This window comes from Erithacus rubecula (genome assembly GCF_903797595.1).
Source record: "Erithacus rubecula genome assembly, chromosome: 20".
Taxonomy (NCBI): domain Eukaryota; kingdom Metazoa; phylum Chordata; class Aves; order Passeriformes; family Muscicapidae; genus Erithacus; species Erithacus rubecula.
Genome location: NC_136672.1, coordinates 8,531,453 through 8,549,679, shown reverse-complemented (window position 1 = coordinate 8,549,679; position 18,227 = coordinate 8,531,453). Strand labels below are relative to the sequence as shown.

General features: G+C 39.6%; 1 protein-coding gene across 13 annotated transcripts in view; it reads left to right on the top strand.

Moving 5' to 3' along the window:
• The window catches only part of BPTF (bromodomain PHD finger transcription factor), a 50,822-nt gene that overhangs the window by 24,179 nt on the left and 8,416 nt on the right, over nucleotides 1-18,227 (top strand). For 7 of the 13 annotated variants that reach the window (XM_079323777.1, XM_079323771.1, XM_079323780.1 and 4 more), the window contains 20 exons: nucleotides 57-412; nucleotides 695-826; nucleotides 1,365-1,494; nucleotides 2,107-2,242; nucleotides 2,701-2,922; nucleotides 3,198-5,607; nucleotides 5,831-5,955; nucleotides 6,169-6,297; nucleotides 6,603-6,753; nucleotides 7,508-7,631; nucleotides 8,979-9,231; nucleotides 9,669-9,830; nucleotides 10,791-10,939; nucleotides 11,214-11,337; nucleotides 11,888-12,111; nucleotides 13,259-13,481; nucleotides 13,691-13,989; nucleotides 15,202-15,284; nucleotides 17,098-17,323; nucleotides 17,745-18,088. In XM_079323777.1, the coding sequence (XP_079179903.1) occupies nucleotides 57-412; nucleotides 695-826; nucleotides 1,365-1,494; nucleotides 2,107-2,242; nucleotides 2,701-2,922; nucleotides 3,198-5,607; nucleotides 5,831-5,955; nucleotides 6,169-6,297; nucleotides 6,603-6,753; nucleotides 7,508-7,631; nucleotides 8,979-9,231; nucleotides 9,669-9,830; nucleotides 10,791-10,939; nucleotides 11,214-11,337; nucleotides 11,888-12,111; nucleotides 13,259-13,481; nucleotides 13,691-13,989; nucleotides 15,202-15,284; nucleotides 17,098-17,323; nucleotides 17,745-18,088 (6,002 nt within the window). Of the gene's footprint in view, nucleotides 1-56; nucleotides 413-694; nucleotides 827-1,364; nucleotides 1,495-2,106; nucleotides 2,243-2,700; nucleotides 2,923-3,197; nucleotides 5,608-5,830; nucleotides 5,956-6,168; nucleotides 6,298-6,602; nucleotides 6,754-7,507; nucleotides 7,632-8,978; nucleotides 9,232-9,668; nucleotides 9,831-10,790; nucleotides 10,940-11,213; nucleotides 11,338-11,887; nucleotides 12,112-13,258; nucleotides 13,482-13,690; nucleotides 14,491-15,201; nucleotides 15,285-17,097; nucleotides 17,324-17,744; nucleotides 18,089-18,227 lie in introns of all 13 variants that reach the window. The other 6 variants (XM_079323775.1, XM_079323770.1, XM_079323778.1 and 3 more) reach the window with 6 other exon arrangements.

Below are 18,227 nucleotides of genomic sequence, written 5' to 3'. Positions count from 1 at the left end.
ATAGAAGGAATTATTTTACAAATTCAGTGCAAAGTTTCCAATATTTCTTTCCTAAGGTTCTGGTGGTCAACTCTCAAGGTGAAATCTCCCGAGTGAGCACCAAGAAGGAAGTTGTGATTAAAGGAAATATGAACAACTATTTCAAGCTGGGGCAGGAGGGGAAATATCGTGTTTATCACAATCAATATGCCACCAATTCCTTTGCTCTGAACAAGCACCAGCACAGGGAGGACCACGACAAGAGGAGACACCTCTCACACAAATTCTGCCTGACTCCAGCTGGAGAGTTCAAATGGAATGGGTCTGTGCATGGCTCCAAAGTTCTCACCATATCCACCCTGAGGCTGACCATTATTCAGCTAGAAAACAATATCCCAGCATCCTTCCTTCACCCTAATTGGGCTTCCCACAGGTAAATGAATAAATGGAAACACATACTCTCTTTGTTTTACTTGTGGTTTTGCTAGCACTGTTAATAAACAGTAGTCTTCGTTTTTTCAAATCTGTGATTTCCAAGCACTGTGCTTCACTATAATCAAACATCATGTGTGTTTATGATGGAGGCTAAAAAGGGTTGTACATTTGAGTAAAGTATTACTACAGGAGTTTTTATCCTACCATTAAATCTTCTTAAAATGGCATGCTATATTAGTGCATGTATATGTTTCAGATCCTTCTCTTCTTTCCAATTTAGGTCTAACTGGATTAAGGCTGTTCAGATGTGCAGCAAACCCAGAGAATTTGCACTAGCACTGGCTATATTGGAGTGTGCAATCAAACCAGTTGTCATGCTGCCCATCTGGAGGGAATCCTTGGGGCATACGAGGTAAAATTATTAAATATTAAAATACTGTTGAATATGGGAATATTACTTTGTTTTGCAATTGCTAGTTCCTCTAAGCCTGCAAGAATTAGGTTTAAATTGAGATAGTCATTCAGCACTTGAAGTGTATTTTCTCAAACAGAAAAACTGAAAAACTGTGACAATATTTTATAGTGCCATTGCTCCTGCATTTGTTTAATCTGAGCCACTGTTCAAAGCTGCTAAAACTCTGGGAGAGTCGAAGAGCAAATTTCAACACTCTCCACAGTTCAGTGGAGTCTGAGTTTTGTGTCTCATTTTGTCATAGGAGCAGAAAATAGATATATCTGTTGTTAGACACAATTGCATCCAGCTGTGTTTACCTCACTGAAATAGCAAAATAAGTGATGTTCCTGTTACAAGTAATAACTAAAACCTAATAGTGGGTATTCCTCTTAACTTCAGATATTTAAATTTATTCAAGGGGTATTATGTGCTGTTGACATCTTATATTTGCTTGCTAGATCCTGTATTTAAATTAATTTAAATCTGTATGGATTAGATTACGCAGAATGACAGCAATAGAAAGAGAAGAAAAGGAGAAAGTGAAAAAAAAAGAGAGAAAGCAAGAAGAAGAAGAAACAATGCAGCAAGCTACATGGGTGAAATACACATTTCCTGTCAAACACCAGGTGAGGGTTTCTTTTGTGGGAAGAATGAAGAAAATACAGATATTGTTGACTTCTGACTCTTTTTTCTGTTTTCATTTAAACTTAGGGTGTTCATGTCCTTGTGTTACTCCTACATGGAAGTAGGAGCCAATGCCAATGGAAGGTTCTAGGGGTTATTGGAATCTTGTCTGTGTGTCTGTCCCTGTCCCACTCACTCTCTCCAAAAAATCCAACCTTTGGAAGGTTGTACAATATGATGGGAACTACTGTAGAAACCTCTTGATGTTCTCTTCCAGTAGATATTACTTTTGTTGAAGTAGTTCTTTGCTCTACACTTGTAACAAGCATATAGGTTGATTCAAAAACTCATGTAATGTTTCAGCTTTTAGGTAAATAGATTTTCACAATTACATTAAATAAATGAGGCTTTTAGATGTTACTATGATAGATCAATATAATTATCAGCAGATATATCTTCTATTGTAGTGCATTATTTCACAAATATACTTCAACTTTCTTGGAAAAGTGTGTTAAAATGTGTTTTTTAAAAAATTATATTTGGGGTTTTAAATGTAAACATTAATAATGCAGCAAATAGCATCATTAATATTACTTTTTAAAAATCATTTACAGGTTTGGAAGCAAAAAGGAGAGGAATATAGAGTAACAGGATATGGTGGCTGGAGCTGGATTAGTAAAACCCATGTCCACAGGTTTATGCCCAAACTGCCAGGAAATACTAATGCAAATTACAGAAAATTGTTATCAAGTAAGTGTCTGCATTGCTTGCATTTTTTTAAATTGCAGATAATTTCTTAAGGAGACTTTAGGAATAATGTTCCAGCAGTGCTTTTGTGGATATCTGGTAATCTTGGTCAGTGTAACTTCTTCAGTTGTTACAGATATTTTGTAGCTAGATTAAATTGTTTCAATTATTTTGTGTGCAATACTTGAGCATCATTGTTGAGCCTTGTTTAAATTAAAGGTAGATAAAAGTTATGTAGAGCATCAAAACCAAAAAAATAACATCTTAAATATTGAGGGGGTTTATATATCTGTTCAGTAGTGCACTGTTTAATCTATGGATTTACCACTGGATGCTTAATTCTCTTTCTGAATTTCACTAATGATGTGCAAATAATTTGAGAGGTAAACTAATGTACATTCAAATGTGGCAGAGTACAAAAAAATACCCTGGATAATTGAAATAATTTAATTTGTTAATAGCAAAGAGCGAAGATGAAAAATGCACCTTGGATAAACGAAAAGGTCCAAGTAAGGTAAAAACAGAGAAAGACAAAGGAAAGGATTGTCGAGATCTGCAAGCAAAAGACAAAGCAGATGTTTCAGAAACCTTGGAGAAAGTACAAGTAAAAGAAGAGAAGTTGCATGAAGACAAATTAGAAGTTGACACAATTTCTGAAAACTTAGATCATGCAAAAGACACAGGTGATAAGCTTCTGTTATTGTGAAACTCATGTTAGAGCATGAAAAGCATAGAATCTCAGAAATTACTAGTGAAAAACAGATTTTGTCAAGACATCTAAAATGTCTTAAATGATTGCCTGTTACCCATTGTAGCAGTGTCTGAAGCTTTTGTTCTGTTTTAAATTGAAATTTATTAATATGCTAAAAGGTCCATTTATTTCTTAGTACTTAATGTAAAAATATAATTTATATTCATTGTTGTGGAGCTCACTGACTCAGTTACTTCTTCTTCACAGTGGAAAAAGACATTGATGGTGAAAATGATAAAGTCATCAAAGAAGAACCTATGGATGTGGATGATGTGAAAATTGAATCCTCCATAAAAGATGAAGAAAGTCATTGTAAACGGGATATAATCAATGTCAGTGAGGGATTTCATTTAAGGACTTGCTACAAAAGGAAAGTAAAATCATCAAAATTAGATGGACTCCTGGAGCGGCGAATCAAACAGTTCACACTGGAAGAAAAACAGCGTCTGGAAAAGATGAAGCTGGAGGCTGGTGCTAAAATTGGGGGCATTCAATCTATGAGCCCCCAGAAAAACACAGATGAGCTGCAAGCAAGGAAAGGAAAAGAAGGAAGCCAGTTTGACTCTTCTTCCCCAGATCAAAGCTGCATTTCAGACAAGATCCCAGCTGAAGACATGGCACAAGACTGTTTACCCATCAGCAGAATCTCCTCTAGCAAAACTGGAGATGAAGATGAAAATTCTTTGCCTGTGTCAAACAAGCTCTCAAAAGAGGGGCAGCTGATGGATGAAAACTCCCCTCAATCATCTGAAAGAGACAGCCCTATTCAGAATGATGGCAGAGAAAACAACCCCAAACCTTCAACTGCTGATGAGTGTCAAGGACAAGAGGCTCTTAGAGAGTCTGAGAGCTCTGTAGTGGATGGTTTGAAACAAACCAGTGCAGAAGGCAGAATCAAATATGATGTTTCAGAAACAAATGAAAACCCCTTGAAACAAAAGCTACCTATTACCAGAGTGTCTCAGCGAGAACTTGAAAACTTAGGGCCAGTGGTACCTGAAAGCAGCTGTAGAAAAGATGCTGTGGCCACTCTTGAAAAACCAGACTCAGAAGGAAATTCTGAACAGCAAAGCAAAGATCCAGAAAACAACTGTGTGATAAAAAGCCATGTGGAAACCATATCCTCTCAAGAAAGTGAAATGGAGGAAGAAATGGCTCCTGTAAAGACTGAAAGTAAATCTGAAAAGACAATATTTCACCAAAAATCAGCTAATAAAGATCCAGAATCATTTAAAACAGGGCTGATTACTGAAAGAAACCTTGAAAGTCAAACTCTGGACCATATGGATGGGGAAGATGATAATGAGGATTTACTGAGCTCTAAACTAACAGAGGCCAATGGTCAAAAGAAAGGTCAGGAACTGAAAGTTGAGACAGGTACCATGAACAAATATCTTGATCAGACAAATATAAATACTGTTACTGACAAAAAGAATAATAAAGATGAAGAAACTGAGACAGAAAAAGAAAAATCATCATTTCAAATGAATGGAAAAGACAATGACATGAAAGCATTATCAAATGATGACTGCTTAGTGAAAAATACCTGTGAAGCTAAGGCAGGGGATGGTGTTGATCCAAAAGTTAATAATATTAATAAATCCTTTCCAGAACATGAAATAAAACCATTGACTTTTAAGGAATCTTCACTAAAACCATTCATGAATGGTGACATCATGGGAGAGGACACAAAGGATAAAAATAACATGGACTCAAAGTCACATCTGCAGAGTTCACCTGAGTCTGGAGAGAGTCTCCAGCCATCAGATGAAGTTCCCAAGTATGTGCAGAAAACTGAGGAAAACCAGCTTTCTCCTGAGAGATCTACCAGTGCTGGCTCTGCTTCCCCACCAACACAGCCTGTCTGTAAAGAAAATAACCTGAACAGTGAAACAGAATCTATGGAAACTGAAGCAACTGAGGAGAAGAAAGTTTCTCCATTGCCTGTAAGCTCATGTGAAGAATCCAGCTTGAGTGGTCACTTTGCTGACCAGAATGGGATACAGGCATATAAAATGGAAAATATTAATGGAGAAAGTAAAATAAAAACTGTTATTACTGAAGTGACTACCACAACCTCAACTGTGTCCACAGAGTCCAAGACTGTGTTTAAAGTGGCAGAGACTGGAGCTGTCAGCAATGAGAAAACCACAGTTGTTTCCTCTACAGAAAACTGTGCCATCTCCACTGTCACCACCACCACCACTGTGACCAAGCTCACTGCTCCAGCCACAGACAGTAACTCTGATGTCATCTCTGTCCAGGAGCACAGTAAAACTGTGGTTACAACAACAGTCACTGATTCACTCACCACCCCAGAAGGCACTTTGGTGACTTCCATGACTGTCAGTAAAGAATATTCCACAAAAGACAAAGTGAAGTTAATGAAATTTACAAGACCCAAAAAAACTCGTTCTGGAACTGCCTTGCCATCTTATAGGAAATTTGTTACCAAAAGCAGTAAAAAAAGCATATTTGTTTTACCCAATGATGACTTAAAAAAGCTGGCCAGGAGAGGAGGGATCAGAGAGGTTCCTTATTTCAATTACAATGCAAAGCCTGCCTTGGATATCTGGCCATATCCATCCCCAAGACCAACTTTTGGGATCACTTGGAGGTATGTACTTTATATTTTTGAGAAAAAAGTCTAGGATGTAATGAAATTAATTGATTTTTAAAATACAAGTGATACACGTGTGTTTTCCCAAATATGCAAATTTTGCTATTGATTATTCAGTTTTCTATCTTGTTCAGTACAAGAAGAATGGAAAACCTTTGTCCTTTGGTTTGGTTGAGTATTTTAAACTTATTTTAAAACATAATTTGTATTCTGTCATTAGGTACCGACTCCAAACAGTCAAATCATTGGCTGGAGTGAGCCTGATGTTGAGGTTATTGTGGGCATGTCTCAAGTGGGATGATATGGCAGCAAAAGCTCCACCTGGGGGAGGAACCACAAGGACAGGTATTGTTATTTTAAATTTCTGGTTTTCTTTGCAAAATCTTCTGCTGTAAATTCTGAGTGTTACACTCCCTCCAAACATTTCTCTAAATGCTTGCTGTCAGCTGTGGCATTTGAATTTTGTTTGCTGTTTCTTTGCCTTGAGTATATTGGGCTGATTGGAGATTTAGCTTTATTTGTTTCTGTTATTAATGTACTGGGACTAATTTGTTGCAGAAACAACTGAAACTGAAATTACAACAACAGAGATAATCAAGCGGAGAGATGTTGGTCCGTATGGGATCCGGTCAGAGTATTGTATAAGAAAAATCATTTGTCCCATTGGTGTACCAGAGGCTCCAAAAGGTTGGTTGGTTTGTTTGCTTGTTTAGACATTTTCCCCTTCTTCCACCCTTGTAATCTAGAGAATTTAAGGTAACTGGATCTTTATGCTAATTCAGCCCATCAAGGGAGCAAATGCAGCTTGCCATGAACTATTAATTTACCTATGGGAAACAAATGCTGCATTTAACAAATGGATATGATTTATCTGAAGCTGAAAGGCTTCCCTGTTTATAAAATGGGACTGAAAACATCACTAAATCTTGGTTTACACTTCAGTATTGTTTTGCAGTGTAGTTTAATATGTGTGTTTTGCCTGTTCTCTAAAGAAACCCCAACACCCCAGAGGAAGGGACTGCGATCAAGTGCCCTCAGGCCAAAAAGGCCAGAAACACCCAAGCAAACAGGCCCTGTTATAATGGAAACTTGGGTAGCAGAGGAGGAGTTGGAACTGTGGGAGATCAGGGCATTTGCTGAAAGGTAAAGTGAGCTTTTAAAGAAAGTAATCTTAATTTGTGCGATTGCTAAATCAGAGTTCCCCTAGGGAACACAGACCTGGTCTCTGTGATCACTAGAAACATACCTGTGTTGTATTTTTACTGGGCTTTTTGATACTGATAGTCAAGCTTAAAGTTTTTTGCTGGTACCAAAACTAAGGTATGCAGATATTTCAGATATGTTAGAACTAATATTACATTAATTTTTCCGTGCTTGTGAACTAACCACTGTTAAATGCTAAAAGGTTATTACTGTAATGCATGGAAAGGCTGTAGGCTGCTTTTGGCTTGACTTTGTACAGTATTTGTTAAATACTTCTATAATGACTGTGTGCAAGTAAATTGAGCCTGAGAATACTCAAGTCATAAGATGCATATTTTCAGTATCATGTGTTTACTGTTGGAACAACAGTTTTGAGTCTCTTGGAATGAATAATTTTAAATATATGTTATTAGATGGGTTCCTTGCAGTCTCAGATGTAATTATAAATTCCAGTTTTGATTAATAGTTTCCTGTAAGGTGTTGCAGTATTTTGGCATCAGGATATTTCAGGGATGTTGCACACAACTTCAGTAGTTTATTTCAAAATATTTTTCAAGCCACGACCAGTTTTTCTGTGATCTTTTCTCTCAATGGTTGCTCTTATGAGAGCAGTTAAACTGGATAAAACAAAATGCAGTTTGATGGTTGGATTTTATGTGGTGGTGTAACTTACTTTTGGTTGTGTCTTTGGCAGGGTGGAGAAGGAAAAGGCACAGGCAGTTGAACAACAGGCTAAGGTTAGTGAACAGAAGAAGGCAGAGGAGTTCAAGGCCCAATTGGAGGCTCAGCTAAAACACCAACGTTTGGCTGCCCAGCAGGTGGGGAGCTGTTGGTCGTGCCAGCAGTCAGCAACTGCACTGCTCACCACATGCATCACAGCCTGGGAAATGAAGTTATCCCTTGCTCACACCATTTCTCAAATAGTTCCAACTGCAGATTAAGCCATCAAACAATGCTGCTGCCATTGTATACATTTGTTATTTTGAAACAGGGTTAAAGCAAAGGTTTGTTATGGATTGCTGCTTTTCCCCCATGTCATTTATAACACTTTAGAAAGGTTTAGTTTGTTTCCATTTTAAAGAAGGCTGGGAAGCATCCATCTCCAGGTAAGGTTCTCAGTGTTCTGTGTGTGGTGGAAGGCTGCCTTGGAATACAGCTGACTTGGGAATACAACTGCATTTCATGCTTCACTCAGATTGAATCTTTTAATTTTATTCTATCTTAAGTTATCTGAGTTAAGCGCATTGGTAATTTTATTTAAATATATGTAGATATGTATATGTATTTATATTTAAATGTATGCCTTTAAAATTAGGAAACCTGATGTCATGTTGGTGCTTCACATACATTATTAAGAACTGTGCTTTTTCTCAACTTATTCCTTTTTCATTACATCTTCCCTGACAAAAACCCATTAGTAGTGAAGAACTGCTTCTGATTTGTGGGCATTACTGCAATATAGTGCTGAAATTTAAGTTAGATAAATACAGAGATAATTCCAGTAACATGGGAAAAAATGTTAGAGAAGTTGACATTTTAGAAGAGCCTGCTGATACATCCCTTCACTAAGGGGCTTTCTAGGTTAAATATGCTTTTTCAACAGTTTCAGCACAGAAGGTCACTGGGTAAGGTAAGGGATTTTGAACCTAATTTTTTTAAGTAGACTGCAAACTGGATTTACATTTAAAAGGCTGGTTTTTAAAATTGCATTCTCAATGGTGAAACAGAATGATACAGTCTGTTTTTTTTCTATAACTGGCAGGATCTCAGTGCAGGAAATTCTAAATTTAGGAATGCTAATAGTAAACTCTGTGTTGATGATGTTGTACCAATTACTGACATAGATGCATGCACATGGTCAAAGCCAAATATAAATGGATATTTTTTAAGTTTTAAAAATCTTCCTGATTAATCTGAGACAAATTAATATGTTAGGTTTTTAAAAAGTAAAATGTGCAATGGAATTAACATAAGCAAAGGATTTTAAAGTTGCTATAAAGGAAGTTTTCTGGCTGCTTATCCTAAGTAGATGTGTAGCTCTGGAGGTCAAGGAGCCTATTCTTCACTTCTTTACAATTTATCTCTCAATACTGGGTAGAGACAACGTTTGTGTTGTAAACTCTGAAAATACTAATTGTCTCTTTATTGCATTTTTTCCTCACTAGAAGCGGCTGGAGCAGCAGAAGCAGATCCCTGTAGGAGGTGTGGTCCCTGCAGCCACCACAGCCAGCAGCACTGCAACCACAGTCTCCACACCACAGAAAGTCATGGTGGGCCCTCTGACAGGCCCTGTGCCCACGGGAACCAAAGTAGTGCTCACCACTAAAGTGGGGTCTCCAGCTACAGTAACATTCCAACAGAACAAGAATTTCCATCAGACTTTTGCTACTTGGGTTAAGCAAGGCCAGTCCTCAACAGGTAAGGAGTCATCTTTCATGGAAGGAACATTGCTGGAGTTCATCCTGTGTATGCATCACATCCTATATACACATCACATCTTCTGCTGATATGCAGCATTATCACATTTCTGGTTATTTGCTCTTAACTCTTGCTATGCCAGAAGCATAGATTATACCTGTCTAATTTTTCCTTGTTCTGACTTGCTAGGAAGTTTCATTTCTGACCTGTCTCATTAATTACTGACTAGTTTTTGTACTAGTAATCATTCATTAAAGCATTCTATGATGTCACATACTGTTTCCAGAAAAGAACTTTCACCAAAGAAAGCATGACACATTAAAAAAAAAAAAAAAAGTAAAAATAATCCTATAGTTTGCTGTTTCATGCTTGAAAAACAGTCATTTCATTGACTAATTATTCTGCTCTAAACCTGCCTGTTCTGTGTGCCTCAATAGCCACTAGCACAGCTGCCACCTCAGCCACAACCATTGCCAGCACAGGGCAGACCTTCCAGCTCTCAGGCAGCCCAGTAACGATGGCAGGGAAAGTGATAACTAAGCTGCCACTCCCTGCAAACAGCAAGATTGTTGCCGTCAATGTGCCATCAACTCAAGGAGGTAGGGCAAAGGGAACTGAATAAAAACTGTATTCCAGTTTGCTGCTTAATTCTCCTTTGACACTATTTTTCCAGTGAAGTAAACTGTGACATGAAGGGGGAAAATATGTTATATATATATATATATGTGAAAATACAAGTTTCTACAGCTTGGTCCCCCTGTGTTGCATATTTGTGTCTGTAAGGGGAAAAATGCAAGTTTTTTGCTTTTAAATTATTCTGCATTTCCTAGCCCAAAATTAGTTTTATTTTGAACAATGTGGAATGAAGCATGCTGGTTTTTTTGGTTATCAAAATCAACAAAGCAGCTTTGTTCACAAAAATAGTAATGCCTACAGCTGCTCTTCACTGAGGAGCTGGAGTTTGGCTCCAGACTAAGATTAGCATTTTTGATTCTTCCCTCAAGAAGAGGACTTAATATTTTGAGATTTGTGAATGTGTATTGAACAGAAAAGCTCAATTCTGTCTCCATTATATTTAGCATCTGATCACATCATGAAGACTGCAGATTTTGTATTGAAATTTCTTAGGTGACAGGAGAAGCATTGCCCATTTTCTTCAGCACCACAGTATTGTAGGTGAAAGGTGTTTAAACTACTCTTCTACATTTGAAATTAATCAGATTATAGCTTTTAATGGTTGTATAACACTAATTTGTGGCACCCTGTCAGTGCAAGGACTTCTTTGCAGTTACCATCAAACTGATCTTTGTGAAGATTGACACTTTCCTTAACCTTTTCTAAAATACCTGTTTCTTAACTTAAAATGTAGTTGGACTATTGACAAAGTATAATGCTGCTTCTTTTTGCAATATGATAAAGGCTTTCTCAAGAAATGTTGAAGGGCTCAAAGGTATTCTAGAAACCTGGAGACTTGAGTTCTAAATGCTACCCTGGAGTTGCATTTACTTCTTTTGCTGGCCATTATATCATTAATGAATTCTCAATTTTTCTTTAATTAGGTGTGGTTCAAGTTCAGCAAAAGGTATTGGGTATCATTCCATCAACTACAGGTGCAAGTCAAACCTTTACTTCATTCCAGCCAAGGACAGCAACTGTAACCATTAGGCCAAACACCACAGGAACGTTAGGAACAACAAGCACTTCACAGGTAAAACGTTTTTCTGGTTATTTAACTCAAAAAAATGTGGGTGCATAGACTTTAAATTATTGAATATTAAAGATTAAATACAGATGTTAAAAGTTCTGGCGAATCACTTTTCAATGTTTTTGGCTTGTCTCAGCAATGGTGTGTATGGATCCTTTACTCCAAAGAGGTACAAAAGTCCCCTCTAGTTAGGAAAATCCAAACACACATGGGAAATGATTCAGGGTACATTGCAGGGCTTTTTCCTCAAGCTGACAGGTGTGTTTGGTGTGCACAGGTGGTGCAGGGGACCCCGCTGCGCCCCGGGATGACGGTGATCAGGACACCACTGCAGCAGCCCACCCTTGGCAAGACCATCATTAGAACACCTGTAGTGGTGCAGCAAGGTATTCTGCCAGCCAGTAGGTTCACTTTAATATTTCAATTCCCAGTGTGAAATCCATGGTTTGTTTCTTCATGAATTCCTTGTGTGTCATTGTGTCCCAATGTAAAAATCCCTTGTTTTGATGCTTGACTAATGCCTTTTTCAGCTTTTGGATGTGTTTGTTGGAGGCTTTGTCAATGTTATTCATCATTGACACTGGGAAATGTAGTACTTAAAATTAAGTCCATTCGTTTTGGGGGAAAAAAATCCAAACAAAACTGAAAAACCCTGTAAACATATAGAGTAATTGTGCATTGAAAATGCCTTTTTTTTGTATGTTTTTTTCCTTAAGGAGAAGCTCAGTGTTTGAAGTACTCCATGCAACCTTAGCTAAAATAGGAAACATTTTGCAGACATTTTTTGATCACACAAATGGTTTGTAAAGAAGACTTATGTGCAAACTGCAGTGTTTGATTCACCTGTCTGATCACCATCACACCCCACTGCAATTTGTGACTTGGAGGTTTGCTGTGCTTATGGTTAAAAAGCTGAAAATGTGTTTCTTAGCTCAGATTCTTCTCTTACAGGTCAGACACAGCAAGTGGTGACTCAGATAATCAGGGGTCAGCCTGTCTCAACAGCCATTTCTAGTACCAGCACAGCTTCTTCCAGCACTGGGCAGAAAACCATCACAAGTTCTGGAACAACCCCTCAACAAGTTCAGCCACAAAGCCCAGCACCCCCCCCTCGCCCTCAGCAGGGCCAGGTGAAGCTGACAATGGCCCAGCTCACCCAGCTGACACAAGGACAGGTAAAGCTCTGGACAGCCCTGGGTGTGGAAATGTGCTAACACCCACCCAGCCTTTGCATTTCAGCAGTGTAGTGCCTGTGCCCTTAAATGTATGTGTCTGGCTTTATTTAGGATGAGCACTGGCATAATTACAGACTTAAAGCAGCTTAATAGTGAATAGATATAATAAATAAATACAAAGTAAGTGGTTTTAATAGTTAAGTTTTAACCCTTGCTTCCTGTTGTATTTCCCTGTATGGTAACTGGCTTCAGGAGTGTTCAGCAGCATGAAAAAAAAATCTTTAATAGCAGTAAGGGACATAATTCTTCTGTATAGCCTGTTTTGTAGGCATTCAGATCATAATTTTGATTACTTGTCTTTTGATTTGATGTGAAGATTTATTTTTCATTCATGCTATCCAGAATCTCAGAGGAAAAGTTGCAGTATCTGTGAGCAGAGGAGGATAAAGCTCTTAAAACTTCTGCACAGATCATGAAGATCTGTTGGTAAAAAATAAATTTAGAGTCAGTTTTTGGGTAAAAATAACTTTCTGTGATTTACCACAGTATCTATAAATAAATAGGTATAAATAATACATATAAATGATTGCAATGTACAGACTGCTCATTGCCAGATAAGGTTTTTTGTTGAAACAAGACTTGGAGTTGAAGCTGAAGGGGAGGGTAGGTTTAGATTAGATATTTGGAGGAAGTTCTTTCTTACGAGGGTGGGGAGGCTCTGGCACAGTTTGGCCAGAGAAGCTGTGGCTGCCCCATCCCTGGAAGTGTCCAAGGCCAGGTTGGAGGGGACTTGGAGCAACCTGGGATAGTGGAAGGTGTGGGTGGAATTGAGTGAATTTTAGAGTCTCTCCCAGCCTAAACCATTCCATGATTCTAAGAGTTGCTGCATTAAAGACTCAGAGTTGTTGTGTTGTGTTCTCTGGGTTCACGAAATGTGTAACTCCAACTCCATCATCTTTTGGTGACAGAATTGTTGAAAGAGTCCTTGAGTATTTTATGACCTCAGATGCTAGTTTTGGATTTTAGGAGAATGGTATGTGATAAAAATGTTGAATTCTGAAATCCAAACCCATAATTGTTCAGATTTTCATTGAAGCCTGTCTAAGAATTATGTCACTAATACATCAATACTAACTTTTTTTTTTAGGGTGGCAGTCAAGGCTTAACTGTGGTAATTCAGGGACAAGGTCAAACTACTGGTCAGTTACAATTAATCCCTCAGGGTGTGACTGTAATACCTGGTCCAGGACAGCAGCTTATGCAAGCAGCTATGCCAAATGGTACAATTCAGAGATTTCTCTTCACCCCACTACCAGCAGCTGCTACTACAGCTAGCACAACTACAACCACCGTTTCTACTTCAACCTCGGGTAAGCATTGTTCTGTTCAGCAGAAAAAAAGCTTCCATTTCAATTGCACGGGAGTATTTATGCAGCTGGAGGTGTCTGTTGCTGCAGTCAATTGTTGGAGGTGTATTGCAGAGTCTGTTGAGTTCCTGCCCGGAGCTTTGCAGCAGTTGCAGAGGTTTGGATTATCAAGGCTCGTTGGCAGTTAATGGGCTCTCGTTTGTGTGTTCCAGCTGCGGGGGAAGCCAAGGCGGCTCTGCAGGCGCCGCCAGCCCCGGCCGTGCCCGCGGGGCAGGGGCAGCCCCCGGCCCAGCCCGGCGCCGCGGCCCCGCCCGCGGGGGCTCCGCCGCAGGGCGCCCCGCCCGAGGCCCCGAGCCAGCCCGAGCCTCCCGGCGACTCCGCGGCTGCCCCCGAAGCCCAGCCCTCCAAGTCTCCGGCGCAGTCTCCGGTGCCGGCCCCGGGGCTCTCTCCAGCGCCAGCCCCGATGCAGCCGCCGCCCGCGGGCCAGGCCCAGGCTCAGCATCCAGCTCAGGTGCAAACTCCAACCCGACTGCCCAGCCCAGTGTGGCCCCACGCTCCCATACAAATGCCAGCTCTGCTGCAGCTAGCGCAGCCTCAGGTTCAGGCCTTGGGCTCAACCCTTGCAAGTACTCAGATTTTAAATCAGGTTCCTCTGCAGTGCCCAGCTCATCCTCAGCTGCCTCCAACAAGTGTTACAGCAGTGCCTCAGCTCCTGCAGCAAGTGGAAGTCCTGTCTCAGCTGCAGCCGTGTCTTGTGGCTCAGATACGAGCCCAGCAGGGCAGCGTGCCCCAGATCCAGCTTCAGTTACCTCTTGAGATCCAGCACAATAGCCCAGCACAGGCTCAGCAGATTGCCAGTGTGGTGACAGTGCAAGCAGCTAGTGTGCAGGAGCAGCTGCACAGAGTTCAGCAGCTCAGGGAGCAGCAGCAGAAGAAAAAGCAGCAACAGATAGAAATTAAACGTGAGCACACCCTTCAGGCTTCTAATCAAAGTGACATTATCCAGAAACAGGTAAAGTTAACAGAAGGAAATTAACACCTAATGAATGAAAGAAATCTAATTTGAAATGCCTGTTCTTATTAACAATGTTAATACATTTGATAGGCAGTTAATTTGTTTCTGTCAAAGAGAGTGCACGATTGCTATTGGCAATTTAATGACATGTTCCCAGTTAATTCAGCACATCAAGTCACTTGTACCATGTTTGCATTCTTCTGTCACCTTGATTCAGTTTACCATTAGCTGCTGGGACAAATCCATCTCTATTCTCAATTCAGGAAAGATAGGTCAGAGCTAGGAGAGCTGATGGACAGAGCACACGTGCAGTACTTTCATTATCTGAAAACTGAGGTTCCAAAGAGGTATCTGAAATGTGATGCTGTTGGATGGCTGCGGGGCTTCAAAAATATTTAATGGACTCTTACCACTTTTGAAATAAAACAACCAGTCACAGAGGAAATAGAGTCAATTTACATTTAGTCCCTGGGTTCAAACTTGACATAAGCAAAATATCTGGGGGTGGTGGTGTTCTTTTTTAATTTCTTTTTCAATTTTCAAATAATTGTTTTAAACAGGCACTGCTTCCCTGATAAAATCAGCTTTATTTTGTCATTCAGTGAAATAAATTACACTTTAATTTAGGGAATGTCCTGTTTCTCCCCATAATACTGTGAAATACTGGCTAAGTTCTCATCTTTTCTTTTGGATTCTGTATCATCACAGGTGGTTATGAAGCAGAATGCTGTCATAGAACATTTGAAGCAGAAGAAGACATTGACTCCAGCTGAGAGGGAAGAAAATCAGAGGTGAATGTGCATCACAATGCATTCATAGATGTCAATTTTTTAATTTATTGCATCTTTTATCATAATGAAATGCTGGTCTCTAAAAGCCTGCGTAAAGAAGTGTTGCTATTTGAAATTGGTTAGAGTAACTCTTAAAAGTATCTTTCATAATGATACTTATTTCATTTTACATAATCTCAATTTCATTTTAATAATCTGTTTTTTTAAATAATGTCTCATATTGTGTTTGAAACTGGCCACAGTTTCTAAGTCAGGTAAAAGAGTGCAGAATGAGGAATTAATGTTTCTGCTAAAAAAAAAAAAAGAAAAAAGCCTGGGTTTTGTTTGTCCTTTATCATGGCCATGTGTTTCCATTCTTGTCCCTGCACATCCCACTCTACAGAAGGAGCTGAAGAGTTGGAAGACAGATTGTCAAACTGAGAGATTTTATGCTTGAAGCTGCTAAACAGAAATTTGGAGTGTTTGTCATTTGTCTTGGGATTATTTTGACTCCTTTTCACACATGCAGTTGCTCCAATTAGATAATCACAAGTGTGTGTCAGATACTAAGAAAAAGAAGAGTATGTTCTATAAAATTTTGATCATCAAATCACAAGCTCAGTTGATTACAACATTATCCCTGGGTGCCACTCCTTTACTGTTCACAGTTGCATAAGGAAAAAGATGTATTGGATATGCTCTTCATTTCGTGGTGTCAGACAGCCAAATAGGTGTTTTGACTGAAAAAAGTCCAATTTAAGTGAAAGATGAAAAAAATAGTTCCCACTAGTTTGGTTGGTGTTGCATCTGCCTTTCCATCTCACTGATTTATTCTTCCTCAAAAATACAATGTGGGGACCTTTAGTCTGTGAAAAAACCAGACTAAATCAAGGAGATACAGTGCATGTATAAAGAGCAAACTAAACAAAATTGTATGGCCCTACAAATATTTATCTACATATTCCATTTGTCATCAAAATCCAGCTGTCTTATCAAAGGACAAAATGTCTGAGGCCATAGAGTTGCCAGCAGCTGCTTGTCCTGGCCATTGCAATTCTGCTGTTTCCTCTCAGCTCAGTGGGAGTTGATTTTTCATGGTCACTCTGGCAACGAGAAGCATTTGATTTTCTAATGGTTTTGGAAAAGAATGGGGAAGGGAAAAGTATATTCAGAAGAACCAAAATGCATTAATTTTCTAATTGAAATATAAAGTGCAATAAATGAAAGGTGCAAAACAAGTGAGCAGGAAAATAGATTTATAGTTGAAGGTACAAAAAGCAGACAAAAAACTAATCTTGAGCTGTCATTAGTGGAGAAACTTGGAACTGTTTGTAGTAAATTTTATGCAGTGAAAAGTGTTTGTCAGTCCTCATGCCAAAACACAAAATCTTGGTATTATAATATTTCCTGGTCACTGTAGCATAGAACTGGTTTTGAAGAAGTTACAGGCTTCCAACTCACTTTCATCCTACATCAGAATAAAAATGCAGCTCTCTCAAACAAATTGTGGAAACTGAATTGAGTGAAAATGTCTCTCATCCTACTAAAGCCAAAGCTTTGTTGGGAGTCGGATGGGGGAGGGGAGGAACAATTAGTACTCAGATCATTTAAGTGAAATTGGGACTGGCCCTCTTGAGCCTAACAAGGGACTTGATCTCTCCCAGCAGTGCTCTAGTAAATAAGCAGGAGTGGAAGCACTGGGTGTTGCTAAATTTACCTTGTACATCTTAGGAAATACAATAATGAGCTTGCAGCGACTGGAGAATTGATTCTGCATTATTCTAAATAAACAGGCAGCTCAGCACAATGTCCTTTTCCTTCATTCCTTCCCCAGAATGATTGTGTGCAACCAAGTGATGAAATATATTCTGGATAAGATAGACAAAGAAGAAAAACAGGCAGCTAAGAAACGGAAGCGAGAAGAGAGCGTGGAGCAGAAACGGAGCAAACAGAACGCGACCAAGCTCTCAGCTCTGCTTTTCAAGCATAAAGAGCAGCTGAAAGCTGAAATACTGAAAAAAAGAGCACTTCTGGACAAAGATCTACAGATTGAAGTGCAGGTAAGGACAGAGTTTCAAAGGCTAATTTGATGTTAAGCTTAGGGAGAGCGTTTCTGTGTTAATCTTTGTCTGTTTGCTCAGTGAGATTTTAAGGAAATTTACAGGAAGAAGCTGTGGTTGTAGATTTCTCTGAAGCTATTCATATTCCTTTGAGGGCCTCTTGGTTTTCTTCCGGGCTGAAATTACCTTCTTTCATGAAACAGCTTCTGATAAGTTACAGCCAGCGTGCCATTGCAGTCCAAGAGGGTCATCCCTTGATATTATGTGAACTGTAGGTTCAGAACATGAAAAGAATGCATATTTAAATGGATTTAATTGTTTTCTTTTCCTTAAGATTGGGACTTTTTGCCTAGATTTTAACCCTGTCTTGCAATAATCATATGAAGTGCTTCCTTCTATTTATTCATTTAATACACTTCAGGAGGAGCTAAAGAAAGACTTGACTAAAATTAAGAAAGAGAAAGAGCGAGCCCAGGCAGCAGCAGCTGCTGCAGCAGCCGCAGCCGCCGCGGCCGCCGCCGCCGCCCCGCCACCGCCGCCACCAGTGCCACCAGCACCGCCACAGCTGCCAGCAGCCAGCGTCACCTCCTCCTCCTCCACCACTGTCCCCCTGCCTGTCTCCTCCCAGAAGAGGAAACGAGAGGAGGAGAAAGATTCCTCAGCATCCAAGTCCAAGAAAAAGAAAATGATTTCTACTACCTCAAAGGAAACGAAGAAGGACACAAAGCTTTACTGCATCTGTAAAACGCCTTACGACGAGTCCAAGTGAGTAGCGGTGCCACAGCCCCTCCTGCATGTCCTTAGCTTTAGGTTTAGTGTCAGCTCTTAGCACCAGGTAGTGCTAGAAGTGGAGCTAGTGGCAGGTTATTGCAGGGATCACTGAGCTTAGAGAATAAAATCTCTA